Source organism: Microcaecilia unicolor, chromosome 1, assembly GCF_901765095.1.
Source record: "Microcaecilia unicolor chromosome 1, aMicUni1.1, whole genome shotgun sequence".
Classification (NCBI taxonomy): Eukaryota; Metazoa; Chordata; class Amphibia; order Gymnophiona; family Siphonopidae; genus Microcaecilia; species Microcaecilia unicolor.
The window spans coordinates 515,477,507-515,492,752 of record NC_044031.1 but is presented as its reverse complement, the minus strand read 5'-3'; the positions used below and the strand labels follow the sequence as shown (position 1 = coordinate 515,492,752).

The 15,246-nt window shown below is 45.0% G+C and overlaps 1 protein-coding gene across 1 annotated transcript in view; it reads left to right on the top strand.

Annotated features, from left to right (window-relative positions):
* TRPA1 (transient receptor potential cation channel subfamily A member 1) overlaps nt 1–14,681 on the top strand; it is a 197,215-nt gene extending 182,534 nt beyond the window's left edge. The window contains 3 exon segments of the mRNA XM_030190171.1: nt 979–1,089; nt 4,385–4,479; nt 14,122–14,681. Of these exon segments, the coding sequence (XP_030046031.1) occupies nt 979–1,089; nt 4,385–4,479; nt 14,122–14,320 (405 nt within the window). The 3' untranslated portion in view covers nt 14,321–14,681.
* The last annotated feature ends 565 nt before the right edge of the window (nt 14,682–15,246 follow it).

Sequence of the window (15,246 nt, the reverse complement as noted above, 5' to 3'; positions counted from 1 at the left end):
TATAAAAGATAAACATTCTACTCAACGTAAAATTGAGCAGTTGGAAAACTACAATCGGAGATTAAACTTGCGTTTCTTGAACTTTCCTAAGGCTATGGGGATTAACCCCCTTGAAGCTGTCAAATTATACCTACAGGAAGTGTTAAATTTTACCCCTGAAACTATTCCCCTGTTAAATGAGATTTATTATATACAGAATAAAAAACCTAAGGAAAGTCTTCTGGAAGCTACTCCTCAAGAAAAAGAAAGAGAAGAAGAACTGAACATTTCTGAAATATTAGAAACAACATTAAATGAGGACTCGGAGAGAGCGATGTTCGTAGTCTCATATTTCAACAAGATATTGAGGCAGTTAAATGCATGCACTTCAAAAAAATGCAACTCTTGTTCTGGGGAAAAAAGTTTGGATGTACCCGGACATTACCAAACAGACTCAAGAAAGGAGGAAATTGTTTCTTTCAATGAAAACAGAAACAGTAGCTTTGGGGACTTCTTTTTATTTAAATTGCCCCTGTAAGTGTGTAATTAAACATGTGGGTCTAAAATATATTTTTTATCAACCTGAGCAGTTAAAAACATTCATAAATATGAAGAAAATTCGTTGATTGTCGGCTCCTAAAGATGATTATTATACTGATTTAGGATAAAGAAGAGTAACCATTGTTAATAGAAAGTTATTTTTTTCTATGTATAATTTGACATTTCTCTGTATTTCCTGTCAAGTGGGATACTTGTTAAATGAAATAAAATGAATAAATTAAAAATTAAAAAACAAATCATCATTAGTGCCAATTAAATGCTTGTTAACTCAATAATTAAATCATTAGAGCTCACTAATTATTTTGTGCATGGATCTGGGATCTGCACCCAATTTTGAGCATCCAAGTTTGGTCGACCTTTGTAGAATCTGGGGGATTATTCTCATTTTATGCTGAGAAAGCAATATTATACTAACTTTTTTTAAATCCACATAAATAGGTCAGTCTCCATACCAGCTTAGAGAAGAAATTACCATATTGGTTCTTAAAAAGAGTGGACCAGATATACGTCCGTGTATATCCAAACAAACAAAAGAGATGTGGATTGATGGTAAGTACAGTAACAACAGTCTTTCTCTTTATTTAATTTGAAAATGCCATGGCCTAATTCAGTTAGAAGCTCATTTGTCAGGAAAACCTATATTGACCATTCGGAATACCTTGTTGGGCTTTAAATGCTAAGAAGTTCTAAGTGCCATGTTGAGGGGCATAATCGAACGCGAACGCCCATCTCCATGGGCGTCTATGTCCGAAAACGGGTATGTGAAGAGGCAGGACAGACCGTATTTTCGAAAAAGATGGGCATCCATCTTTCGTTTCGAAAATACGGTTTGGACGGACCAAATGCCATGGATTTGGTCCTTTCTGAGATGGGCGTTTTTTTTTTTTTTTAGAGATAATGGAAACTAAAAACGCCCAGTTCAGCAACGTCCTAATCCAAGCCATTTGGTCGTCGGAGGGACAAATGTACAACACTACCATGGCTCTTAGGGGTGAAGGGCAGGGCCGGTCCAACCCGGTAAGTGGGGTAAGCACCACAGGGGGGTGCCTGCCTTCAAGGGCGCTGCATGCACCTCCCTCTCGCGGTCCGCCCACCCAGCTGTTCGACGGCCTTCCCGCTTCCAGAGACAGTTCCCATAATGCTGTTGACGGGTCATAATGTGAAAAGGTCAGGATGGGGGGGGGGGGGCAAGAACACTACTCTGGTGGTTGGGAGAGAAAGAGGGCATGATGAATGATGATGGATGGAGCATTGCGGGGACAGACAGAGGGGTGGACGGCACTGGAAATGAGAAGAAAGGGCAGACCAGACACTGGATGGAAAGGGGCAAAGAAAGGAGGCAGATGCTGGATGGAAAGGGGCAGAGAGAGAGGAGGGTATACGCGGAGGGCAGGGAGAGAACAGGCAGACACATATGCGGCTGGATGGAAAGGGGCAGAGAGAGGGGGCAGATGCTGGATGGAAAGGGGCAGAGAGAGGGGGGTATACGGAGAAGGCAGGGAGAGAACGGGCAGACCCATGTGTGGCTGGATGGAAAGGGGCAGAGAAAGGGGGCAGGGTGGGAGAAGAGGGAGGGAGAAGAGAGAAAAAAGATGCTAGACGGGGGGGGGGGGGGGGGGGGGCGCCAACTGATAATCTGCAAGGGGGCACCAGAGACCCTAGGACCGGCCTGGTGAAGGGGGCAACTACATGTGGGTACAGTGGGTTTTAGAGGCCTCCCATTTACCATCACAAGTGTTACAGATGGGGGGGGGGGATGGGCCTGGGTCTGCCTGCCTGAAGTGCACTGCAGTACCCACTAAAAGTGCTCCAGGGACAGGACTTGTTGCTGGTGTATAACCTTGGCACAGCAGTTCACACCTGAAGACTAATCTCGCTGAAAACGTCCTTTATTTGAATAAGCACATTTACTCACAGTTAACTGCAGATCAGAGGTTGTGCCCCACTAGCAACGAGTCTCCCTGGTACTGAGATTAGCAGTAGGTCCGAGCTGGCAGAATGGTGTACAATGCCCTCTTTCAGCAACATTCAAGGTAAGAACTAAGTGCTGTAACGTGGCTAACACATGAAAGGGATCTAAAAGTGTTTTACACAAATGGCCACTACCTCATGGACTTCCGGAAACAAAACAGGGCACACTCTGACCCAGTAAGCAGAGGGAAAAGCACCATGGGAGTAGAGCCTACCAACTACCAACATCGTGAGCATTTAACACAAGCTAGTGGAATCACAGAGCCCACTACCCTACACCCACCCAAAAAGTGCCCCAATTGACCAGATGACCACCGGAGGGAATTGGGGATGACCTCCCCTTACTCCCCCAGTGGTCACCAACCCCTTCCCACCCCCCAAAAAAATTTTACACATTTTTTTTTACCAGCCTCTATGCCAGCCTCAAATGTCATACCCAGCTCCCTGACAGCAGTATGCAGGTACCTGGAGCAGTTTTTTGTGGGTGCAGTGCACTTCAGGCAGGTGGACCCAGGCCCATCCCCCCCCCCACCTGTAACACTTGTGGTGGTAAATGGGAGCCCTCCAACCCCCCCCCCCCAAAACCCACTGTACCTACATGTAGGTGCCCCCCTTCACCCCTTAGGGCTATAGTAGTGGTCTAGAGTTGTGGGGAGTGAGATTTGGGGGGCTCAGCACCCAAGGGAAGGGAGCTATGCACCTGGAAGCAATTTTTAATTTTTTTTTTTTTTTTAGAAGTGCCCCCTAGGGTGCCCGGTTGGTGTCCTGGCATGTGAGGGGGACCAGAGCACTACAAATGCTGGCTCCTCCCACAACCAAATACCTTGCATTTCGCCGGGTTTGAGATGGCCAGGCCCGGTTTCCATTATGGCCGAAAACCGAAGCCGGCCATCTCTAAACCCAGCAATCTCAACATTTGACCTAAATGTTGAGATTTAGTCAGCCCCAACCGTATTATCGAAAGGAAAGATGGCCGGCTCCGCCCATTTACTGAGCTGGCCATGGAGATGGCCGGCATCATTCGATTATGCCCCTCCATGTGTACACCCACCTGCAAACTACATGCTATTGAAGATATGCACATAGTTACAATACAGCACTTAGGGAGATTACCAGCATTCACAAATGTATGTGCTAGTATTCTAATTATATACACTTGTAACCAGTACATATATGTTAGAGCCTACTTTACAGAATTACTCCCATGTGCATACAACCGGGGATTAAATCCAACCATTTAACCTAGATTCTGTTATTGAATACTAGTGTAACCTGATAATGGTGTGCCTAAGATTTAGGTGCCAACACTAACACTAGCACTAGAACTGGTTTAAGTGTGGGCACCTAAATATGGCAGGGTCATGTATAACTTATTTTGTGAGTTATATGCATCAGTGGGAGCCCTACGTATGTCCCATCTATGCTTCGCTCCTGTGTATACCTCACTTAAAGATACATGTTATGTAAGTTAAGTGATTGGTTGCAGGTGTCCTGCTAGCACTTGCACATGCATGTGTGCACATAACTCTCATAAGTGCTAGCATTCTAAGCATTTAAGGGGGTCTTTTACCAAGGTGTGCTAAAGTTTTTAGCTCACACTAAATATCAACTGGTGCTAAACGCTGAGATGCTCATAGGAATATAATGGGTGTCTTGGTGTTTAGCGCCAGCAAAAAATGCTAGAGCACCTTAGTAAAAGATCCCCTAAGTGCATAATGGATGAGTAAATGATAGCACCAATTTATAGAATTGCCCTGCACGTGTCCCAATGGGCCTTTGAAAATATACTTTTGAAAATCTAATTTTAAAATAACTTATTGCAAGGAGTTTATGGGATGCTAAATTCTTTTTCTTTCTTTCCTTTTTTTTTAAGGGTATTATCCGCACTATATTTTGTGCTGAAGAACCAACAATGGAAGTAAACAGTTCTGATAAAATGGAGCTTGAACTTTGGAAGCAAAAGAACAGGTGTTTATTTACATTATCCATGTACTGTGATTTCATATATATCAATTTTGATAAAGGTATGGTTACTGTCCAAAAACACTGACATGGAAACTAACGAGTAAAAGATTGATTCTTAAAGCATTTATTAGAAATTAGTTTGTGAAACATTTTCCTGCTTATAATCGAAATAGAAAAACGCCTATATTGTGACCCAAATCGGGAGATAGACGTTTATCTCACAAAAACGAATAAAGCGGTATAATCGAAAGCCGAATTTGGACGTTTTCAACTGCACTCCGTCACGGATGCGGACAAAGTTGATGGGGGCATGTCAAAGGCGTGGTGAAGGCGGAACTGGGGCGTGGTTATCGGCCGATCAGAGATGGGCGCCTTTCGCCGATAATGGAAAAAAATATGCGTTTGTAGCGAGAATTTAGGGCACTTTTCCTGGACCCTGTTTTTCCACGAATAAGGCCCCAATAAGTGCCCTAAATGACCAAATGACCACTGGAGGGAATCTGGGATGACCTCCCCTGACTCCCCCAGTGGTCACAAACCCCCTCCCACCACAAAATATGCCATTTCACAACTTTTTATTTTCACCCTCAAATGTCATACCCACCTCCCTGGCAGCAGTATGCAGGTCACTGGAGCAGTTATTAGGGGGTGCAGTGGACTTCAGGCAGGTGGACCCAGGCCCATCCCCCCCCCACCTGTTACACTTGTGCTGGTAAATGGGAGCCCTCCAAACCGCCCCCCCCAAACCCACTGTACCCACATGTAGGTGCCCCCCTTCACCCCTTAGGGCTATAATAATGGTGTAGACTTGTGGGCAGTGGGTTTTGAGGGGGATTTGGGGGGCTCAACACACAAGGGAAGGGTGCTATGCACCTGGGAGCTCTTTTACCTTTTTTTTTGTTTTTGTAGAAGTGCCCCCTAGGGTGCCCAGTTGGTGTCCTGGCATGTGAGGGGGACCAGTGCACTACGACTCCTGGCCCCTCCCACGAATAAATGTCTTGGAGTTATTCGTTTTTGAGCTGGGCGCTTTCATTTTCCGTTATCGCTGAAAAACAAAAACGCCCACCTCACAAATTGTCGAATAAAACATGGACGTCTATTTTTTGCGAAAATACAGTTCGGTCTGCCCCTTCACGGAGATAAACGCCCATGGAGATAGACGTTTCCGTTCGATTATGCCCCTTTTTGTGTATTATCAGCATTTATAGATACATTTATTAATTATGCTACTATGCTCTTTACCTCAGAGCTCATTTTATGCAGTAAAACTGTTTAATATCGCATATTGATGGCATTAGTTCATACTAATGTGATGCTGCACTTTAGTAAACCTAGTACTCTGGCGGTAATTTTAAAAAAGCTTTTCCAACATATAAAGCATGTTTGCATGTAGAAAAGGGATGCTGTTTTATAACACAAGAGGATACAGGCATAAAAATTAGGCCCTCAGAAAGAGGGTGCCTACTTATAAATAGACCATGGATAAGCATTCCAGGGGTATAATTTAGATGGAATTGGGACAAAATTGTGATATACCTGCATCCTATATAATAATTCTCACCTCCAACGTTCTGACGCTGCCTGGGACCGTGGCTCCCTCGGATATGGTGTTCTACCTGTGGTAGATAACACTGACGTCATACATCCCTTCGAGTATGCTGCTTTCCCTTCTCTTCGCTCTGACTCTGGTCCCACCCTTGCGCAAACAGGAAATGAGGGCGGGACCAAAGTCAGAGCGAAGAGAAGGAAAGGCAGTACACTCGCTGAGTCTGTTCGCTCTTCACTGCTGCCGATGGGACCCCGGTAAGAGAGGGGGGTTGGCGATTTTAGAGGGAGGGACTGGCAATCGGAGGGAGGACAGAGCGAAGGAGAATGACAGAGGGAGGGAGGGAGGTGGGCCTGCAACTCGGAGGGAGAACAGAGTGAAGGAGAGTGACGGAGGGAGGAAGCCATGGAAAACGGAGGGGAGGAAAGGGGGCCGTGGGACTTGGGGGGGCAGAGGGAGAGAGGGAGGGAGGGGGAGGAAAACCTTGCTAGCGCCCATTGCCTTTCATACTGAAATGAGCCTTTTTTACTAGTATTTCATAAAATCTGAGTACAAGCATAGAGTACATGGTCACATTTAATTCTCTTTCAGAGCAGGTGTAAACTGTGTATGATGATTTGTGTGCTACTCAGGCTGGTTCTGGGTGCCTGTTTCTAAGGTAATAGAGATACCTGTGTTGTTGTTGTTGTTGTTGTTGTTGTTCTGTACTGTGCATGTACAAGTCCACAGAAAAGTAGCACTTTCATGAAATATGATGTTCAAATGGCAAAATAAACGTTTACCGGAACATGTTTAAAAACATAAGTCCATAATGGAAGAAATAAATAAATGTGTTCAGATATTCGAAAACACATACACACACACACAAATGTTTAGAAAGAGGATACACTGCAGACGTCATAGACGTTCTGAGATAAATGTCTCCACCAACTGGAAACACACTATGTAAAACGTGCAGCAGCGATATTGGTCCCTGCGTCAAGAAAATGTCCACTGGCAATGGCAGTAAGTTTTCTCCACATGCAAAACGTGTATATATACCTCCTGCACTGGAGAAATGTTTCTCAGTGTAGACAGTCATGTCTCTTTGGAGGGAGTCTAATTTCAGTGTGTCAGAGACAGAGCTCTTGGTTCTCCTATGCCTGAGGCACAGGAGACAAATTTTAAAGCACCTTCACCACCTGCCACTCCACAACATCTCCATGAGGGCATGGAGCTCAATTAGAGGTAGCCTGGGAAAGTGAGCGTAAAGCAGTGCCCCCAGGATCACAGCACTACTCATGTGCAAACAACATACATAGGCATGCAGTGGCATTCCTTTGTTGTTGCAATACATGTTGTTGATTTTTCTTAAGAAAGAATAACAAACATTGGTAAATCAGAATGTTCAGAATATCCAGTGACAAGTAATCATGTGTCCCCCTCCACTAACCAATGCTGAAATGAGGGGCTGCACATATTTGGACCCCCTTCTCCCCACCAGTTTCCTGTCCCATGCCTACAAACTGGTGTGAATGTTTATTGGAGACTTGATATACAGCCTTTCACAACCAACCAATCAAAGTGGTGGCAGCAGCACATTAAAATACATTGAGCCACCCAACAGCACACCTGCTTTACCCCACTGCCCATCCCCATCTCCCAGCAACAGTGCACATACTCCACAGAAAGACAACCATGCCATCCACTGGCCACCTCAGCTCACACAGTACCTATGCCTGTATACTTCATACCCACCCCCACAGGCCCCCCTCCCCCCCCAAAAAAAATCTGGCTGTGGCCATCTGTCACAGGCTATGTGAGGAGCACTGCACAATATGTCCAAAAAAATTTCTGTATGGGACACCAAGAAGGCCTATTACCTGAACCCTGGCTCCATCAACTTGTGTTTTGTAGATGATTCAGCATTCACAGGTTCAGGTTGCCAGTACAGGAAGATACAGTGCAAAGACCCTGGCCTCATCCAGTGCATGAGGAACTGCCTCAGGGCCCGATGTAAGCCTCATTGACGTTGAACCCCTATAACAGCTCTGTCCTAGATCAAGGCATGAGTATGCAGCTACCCTTATTACAGTGTTTCCCCAACCTCCATATCCACTAGAATGTGCTACAGCCAAACCCAAACCTATGAGATGACATGGAAAGAAAGGGGGAGGGGGAAGAATGTTGGACAGCACTTTCCTTTGACCCAAGGAAAAGTAGCCAGCTTTCACACACAGCTACCAAGGAAATTGCAACAACTATGGCAGGGTAAATGAAACTAACCAGAAGGACCCACAGTGAGAATCAAACCCATGTCCCCTGCATTGAGGGCCCACAGCCCTAACCCCTGCACCACACAGGGCTGTCAGAACACAAGTTGCTATCCAAATGGATAGCCTCACTGGGGCCACACCCCACATCAATTGTATATAACGTTGTGAGGTGCAAAGTTAGCTATACTGCCCTGTGAAACATCCCTTAAGGCTCAAGCTGGGGATGCTTCAAAACTCTACATGATAGTGGCACACAAACCCCCTCCTTAGGGAAATTGCCACCTATACATATCCCTCCTCCCGCTTACCTCAAGAGCATGCCCATGAGTCATGGGGTAATGTGCAGCCACTGGCATCTGTGAGGTCCCCAAGCCAGCTAGCCTGATTACATCACAAATATATGTCCCCAAACCTAGGTTTCCCATCTTGCAGAATGTAAAATGCTATTATCAAGGGGGTCCCAGCAGAGATGGCCAGAAGGATGGGAGGATCAAACAGCGTCCCCAGCCAGCTGTAGGCCACATGGGCATGGGGACACACCCACCCACCCACATCCTTGACAAGAGCTGTAACAATGGCACCAGCTAGGCAACAACACAGTGTCATATTGCCTCTCAGCCAGGGCCAAGACCCTTCTTGCATGCCTGTAGGGAGACAGCCCACTCAGGGGACAAGCATATATCATATCCTTGGCTCTGGGGGTTCTCTGCTATGTTATCTCATTGGTGCCACAGATTAGAGATTTCCCCCAGGTAACAACCAGCTAGCCCCAGTTGTCCCTTGCCCTGCCTTCCAATAGCCAGCTGCACCACTGTGCAAGCCCAGATATGCCAGATACCCCTGTAGAGGCTGAGGAGCTAGAAGAGGAGCCACAGTTGGCCCATAGGGGACCGTCCCACCACAGGCAGCAGATTGTGCAGCTGACCAACAAACTCCTGGCCCAAAAGGTGAAGCTGGCTGATTACCGGCACCAGAAACTACAGCTGTTGTGTGAGAGGGTTCAGCAGCAGAGGCTCCAAGTCCAGGATGACTGCCTGCAGGTGAAGCATACCATGCAGCAGAAGAGCAGGGAAGCTGCATCTTCAGGGGATCCAAGAAGATCTGCATGATTACACAGTGGTCTTGTTCAGAAGAATCCGCAACCAAGCAGAGAACTCGAACGCCCCATGGGAAAACACAAGTATGTGAGAGTGGGATGTTTGACCAAGGGAATACAAATCCTGGAGACAAGTGGTCTTGTCCAGCACATTGCCCACCCAGCAGGCACCTGACCCTTTCAAGGGAACTATTGAGGCCTGCATTCCAGCAGTACCACCTTCCACACCAGTCACAAGTGCCATCAGTGCCCACACCACTCAGCTTCACATCAACTTCCTCAGCTCCAGCCAAGTAACCAGCCTCCAAGCAGATTCAGGTGGGACTCATACGATCCCAAGCCAGTGGGTCTACCTTGTAGCCAGGTGCCTCTAGGGCAGCACACACTGCCTTGCCAGGTGTTGTGCCCAGCAGCAACTCAACCACAGGATCAACCAGGTGGCCCAATTTCCATGGGCAGCAAAAGCAGCTGCATCTCCTGACACCTCTGAGGGCAGTAGCAACTCCACAGGGGAGGACTCGTACACTGTGTTTGCTTCTACAAGGCCTGGACAATCCCTGCAGCTACAAGGAGGGGTGAGAGAGGTGGACTGCAGAGGGAGGGGAGGATGAGGCAGGGTTGTGACGCAAATACCATGCTGTGATGGTGTGTGCTGGGGAAAAGAAAGAGAAGGGTGGTGGTGGGGAATAGAATAAGATATGGTGAGCACATAAATACTGCACTGACCTTTACTGGAGATTGGTCTGTATGAGTCTTTGGCAGGGATCCCCTGCTGGTCTCTGGTCAGCTCTGTGGTGGTGGTGGGGGGGGGGGGGGAGAGATCATCATTCTTTTGGTATGCCTGCTGCTGCTGTGTGTCCTCTGGCAGGGCTATCTTCATTGCAGTGTAAAGTTGTACAGCATACAGCAGGCCAATAATATCTTTCTCAACCTTTTCTGGGCTGTAAAGGAGCTCTCCTCTGGAACAGTTGAGACATTTGAATCTGTTTTTCAAGCAGCCAAAGATTCACTCAGTGATGATGCATGTGTTCTTGTGACATGTTATATTCCTCCTCCACCTCATTTTTGGGGTGGAAAATGTTAGTTAAGAACCAGGTTTGCTAGGTGTAGCCTCTGTCACCTATGGCTGAAGCAGGATTCATAGACACGGGCGTGTATTTGTATATGGCCCTTGTGGAGTGCGGATCATGGATGTGGGTTCTGGGGGCATATTGAGTGAGGTAGGGTGGTGATGTAAGGGGTGGGAGTGGGTACCGGGGTTAGGAATCCCAGTACCGCTTATCTAGGAGCCAGCCGCTGGTGATTTCCCCTTGATCCAACCTACAATAGATTCCAGAATCGTGGATAGACCACGGGTAGCGTGCACACATGCCCATAATCTCTCCCTGGGCATCACACAAGACATGCATGATTTTCTGTTCCTATAGGTCTCCTCGTATGCCTAGGGGTGGGGGGTTCTGAGTGCGATGTGTATGCAGTCCATGATGTCGGTGACTAAGGGGAAGTGGTCTATAGTGTAGAACCTAGCCATTTTGTTCTGGAGGGCATCAATGAACTGGGCTAGGCAGTTGAAGATGGCAGGCTGACTGAGGCCTGCATTGACTGCTAGCACTAACTGAAAAGTGCCAGTGGCAAGAAAGGTGAGAGAGGCAATAAACTTAAGGTGGACTGACACTGGATTATTCCTGCATGCTCTGGCCTGGAAGAGGGCTGTAGCTGTTCACAGAGCTTCTGTATATCAGCCCTGTCAAAGTGGTATTTAGTAAGGCAGTGAGGTCCATGAAGCGGGTCCTAGGCCTTAATACTCTTAGATTGGTATATGTCCTCCTGGGCCTGCTCTCCAAACTCTCTTTCACCTCCAGCAAAGTGTCAGCCACAATAGCATTCAGTGCATCCATGATTGATGTGCAGGTGTCTTACCACCATAGGTGCAACCCACTAAGCCCAATAACACTGCTGTGCACTCTTCCACCTACTGCACCCAGTGAGACCCATCACTCACTCTTCCAGCACCAGCAAACAGTCCTCACACAAAAGTCAGCAATACACAGCACAGTCTCTCCCAGCACCAGCACACAGTCCTGACACAAACAACTGCAACACAAAGCACAATGACAAACTGGGAGTGGGAAAACAGAGGAACAACAAGATATAGAAGACAAGCAGATAAGGGGGTTGAGGACAGCGAGGGGTTGGTGGGGCAAGGGAGCCAATACAGAGCAAGGGTTGGGTGTAGCTGAGGGCTGGCAAGTGTGGGCAAGGACTTTAAGAGGGGAGGTACAGCGGAGGTGAGGGAGGAAATGTGAAGATTCAAAAGTTCAGACGGGGTCACAGAAACAAAAGTAACAGACCACTCTTTTTCACAGTATCAGGTGAGTTCCCACTGGAAAGTTCCTACCCACCAATTCCCCCAGGACAATTCCCGCTTCCCACTTAAGGGGAACAGTTCCCACCAAGGACATTTCTCCCCCAGTCACTTCCCACCCTCCCTAGCCTTTTTTTACTGACTGTAGCTTCTTTCTTATATCAATTCCCATAAGAGGTGAATTCCCACGTGGACAGTTCCTACCCACCAATTCCCCTCGAGACAATTCCCACCTAGGACAATACCCCCTGGGACAATTCCCACCAAGGACATTCCCCCTCCCCCCCTCCCCCGGTCTTTTTCCACTCTCCCTAGCCTTTTTTTTTACTGACCGTAGCTTCTTTCTTGTCCCATATTTCCTGGTAATTTGTTATAAATCGTAATCAGTGTGTCATTTTGAGGGGCTGAATTAGGTTGAAATGTAGTTTGGTGTGTGAGGGGGGGCATTGCCCCCCTCATGAACTACAGTTTGTATTAATCTATTTATTTATTTATTTATTTACTTATTTATAACATTTAGATCCCGGATTAAACATGAATTAGATTGAAACCTAGTTTGGGGGGTGTGGGGGCTCCACATAAACTCTATGTCTGGAAGAGGAAAGGGAGGGAGATTACTTGTCCTAATGTGTTTTGCATTTTTGGGGTTATGGGCAATTGCCCGTGGTGGGAATTGTCCACATGGGAAATTGTAGGTGGGTACCATCCAGGTGGGAACTGACTTTAGAACCCTTTATTCACAAACCAACAATTTCCCCTCTCTACTCTCCAACTCAGCAAAATCACAAAGCAGGTCTAATTCACAGCATTTTTCTTTCTACACAAAGAAATTGTTTTGCTATCTGTTATGGCAAAAAAAACCCACGTACATTATGTAACAATGCCCATTTCACGTCCCCGAAACGCTCACTCTCAAAACATTTTTCTTTCGGCAAATATCAGACTTTTTTTTTTTAATTAATATGGTTTAAACATTTTCCTGTGAGAAACACATTCATCTGCCCCTTGTGCCATTTTTTGCACATTCTTTTCTTTTGAAAAAAGCTCCTAAGTGTACCTCATGCTATTCTATAAGTGTTTTGGTGAACAGTGCAGAGTGTAATTTTGACGCATTACCTCTGCACAGACTATTTGTGACAGTTGTTTCTGTACAAATCATGACACTAATCTCATCACATTAGAGGCTTACTCAGTGGCGCTCCCTTTACTCTGGAACCACCTCCCAACATATTTGTGGACAGAAATATCATATTATTATTATTTTAGAAAAAAAAAACTGAAGGCTTTCCTTTTTGAGGACACCTTTGATGTTTGACAATTGGAGCAGCCAGTTTCAGTGGATTGGCCAATTGAATTGTGAGACATACAATATTTTTAATATTTTATATTATGTATTTCCCCTACCTTTTATTTTGCACTATTGTATGTTATTATATATTTTATTTTATTTGTTTATTTTGTAATATTGTGTTGTAGACCAATATGACGGGTTCCCCATATGGTGGTATATCAAGTGAAATACACTAAACCAAACTTTCCGCCCTATTTACTAAGCTGCGCTAGCAGCTGCCATGCGCTAATGCCGACACAGCCCATTCACTCTGTAGTGGAGTAAATAGGGGGGTTAATTTGTAATCTCCTCAGAGGGGAATCTAGCAGCTCAACATAAAGTACATTATATTAATTTAGTACTATAAACACCAACAATGGTAGTAGCGTACAGAGCGTATTCCCATCCAAATCAGATGTAAGCTGCTAGACAAACTGTATCATGTAGTAGACACTTTGAAAGAGTCTTGCAATCTGTGTCTAAAACCTCTCTATCTTATCCAGGCAGACCCTCAAAATTCCATTTCACCACCTTAACTGGGATAAAATACTTGATTTACATTCTCAGATACATTTTTTTTCCAGGAATATACTTTTCTTGAACTATGTAGGAGGAAGGAACAGTTTCCATACTTGTCCATATCATTCTTAGCATATGCTTTTAAAAATTAGAGAGCCATTTACTAACAGTGGGTCCTGCGGTGTGTAATGTGCATTAATTGTGTTAGCCCATGCTGTTTGAAAATGACTCCCTAAATATTTTAATCCATTATTTCCATACAGTGTTAGAAAGTAATTGAAGCTTATGTAGCTTGCAAGTAATGAAAAAACTTTTTAAATTATTTCAGAGTATAAAAGTAAGCTCCTTTAGCAGGGACTGTCCTTCCTTGTTAAATTGTACAGCGCTGCGTGACCCTGATGGCACTTTAGAAATGTTAAGTAGTAAGTAAGGCCCTGCTCAACAACAACACTGTGTTAAGTTGTGTACTTCTGTATGGAAATGTAAAGCACTGTGTAAATATGTACCGTTCTTATGCGTGCACATTTATTTTAGGCTCAAGGACATTTCTATGGTGCTGCAAAAACAACATGAACTCCTTAAGTTGATCATAGAGAAAATGGAGATTTGTTCAGAGGCCGTTGATGAAGATGAGCATGACTTGTTCCAAACCAGAAAACCCAAGAAAGAGATGTTATTTCGCAAGGAGAGCAACTGGGATTGTGTGCTAAAAGCTGTCAAAAAGAAAAGCTAGGAATACAAGTACAAAAACTGAGAAAAGTTGCTGATTTGGTAGTCGTTGCTTAATGTCATGCATGTTTAGTTCAATAATTACACTTAACGGATTGTATTTATAATAGTATTATGGCATAGCCAAAAAAAAACCCACCAAAAAACGAAGGAACCCTTTTTGGCTAAAGATGCTACAATGAAAATTTGCTATATATTTGGTGAAAACTTCTCTTTGGAATAACTTTATTAAAAAGTCAGACTAATATCAAAATAGATATTTTGTGGGAGAGTGAATCTAAAATGAACATTCATTGTAAAAGTATCAAACAGGAAAGCAGTTGTTTACATTCCTCCTTATCTTCAAGACCTTCTTCAGTGTGTTCTACATTTATTATTATTATTATTATTTATTGCATTTGTATCCCACATTTTCCCACCTATTTGCAGGCTCAATGTGGCTTACAGAGTATGGTTATGACATAATCATCTCGTGATAACAGGTACAATTCTTAGCGTTTGAAGATTAGGTAAGGGGAGATAGACGGAAGGTGTTAGGTAGGATATACAGTGGGGGAAATAAGTATTTGATCCCTTGCTGATTTTGTAAGTTTGCCCACTGACAAAGACATGAGCAGCCCATAATTGAAGGGTAGGTTATTGGTAACAGTGAGAGATAGCACATCACAAATTAAATCCGGAAAATCACATTGTGGAAAGTATATGAATTTATTTGCATTCTGCAGAGGGAAATAAGTATTTAATCCCTCTGGCAAACAAGACCTAATACTTGGTGGCAAAACCCTTGTTGGCAAGCACAGCGGTCAGACGTCTTCTGTAGTTGATGATGAGGTTTGCACACATGTCAGGAGGAATTTTGGTCCACTCCTCTTTGCAGATCATCTCTAAATCATTAAGAGTTCTGGGCTGTCGCTTGGCAACTCGCATCTT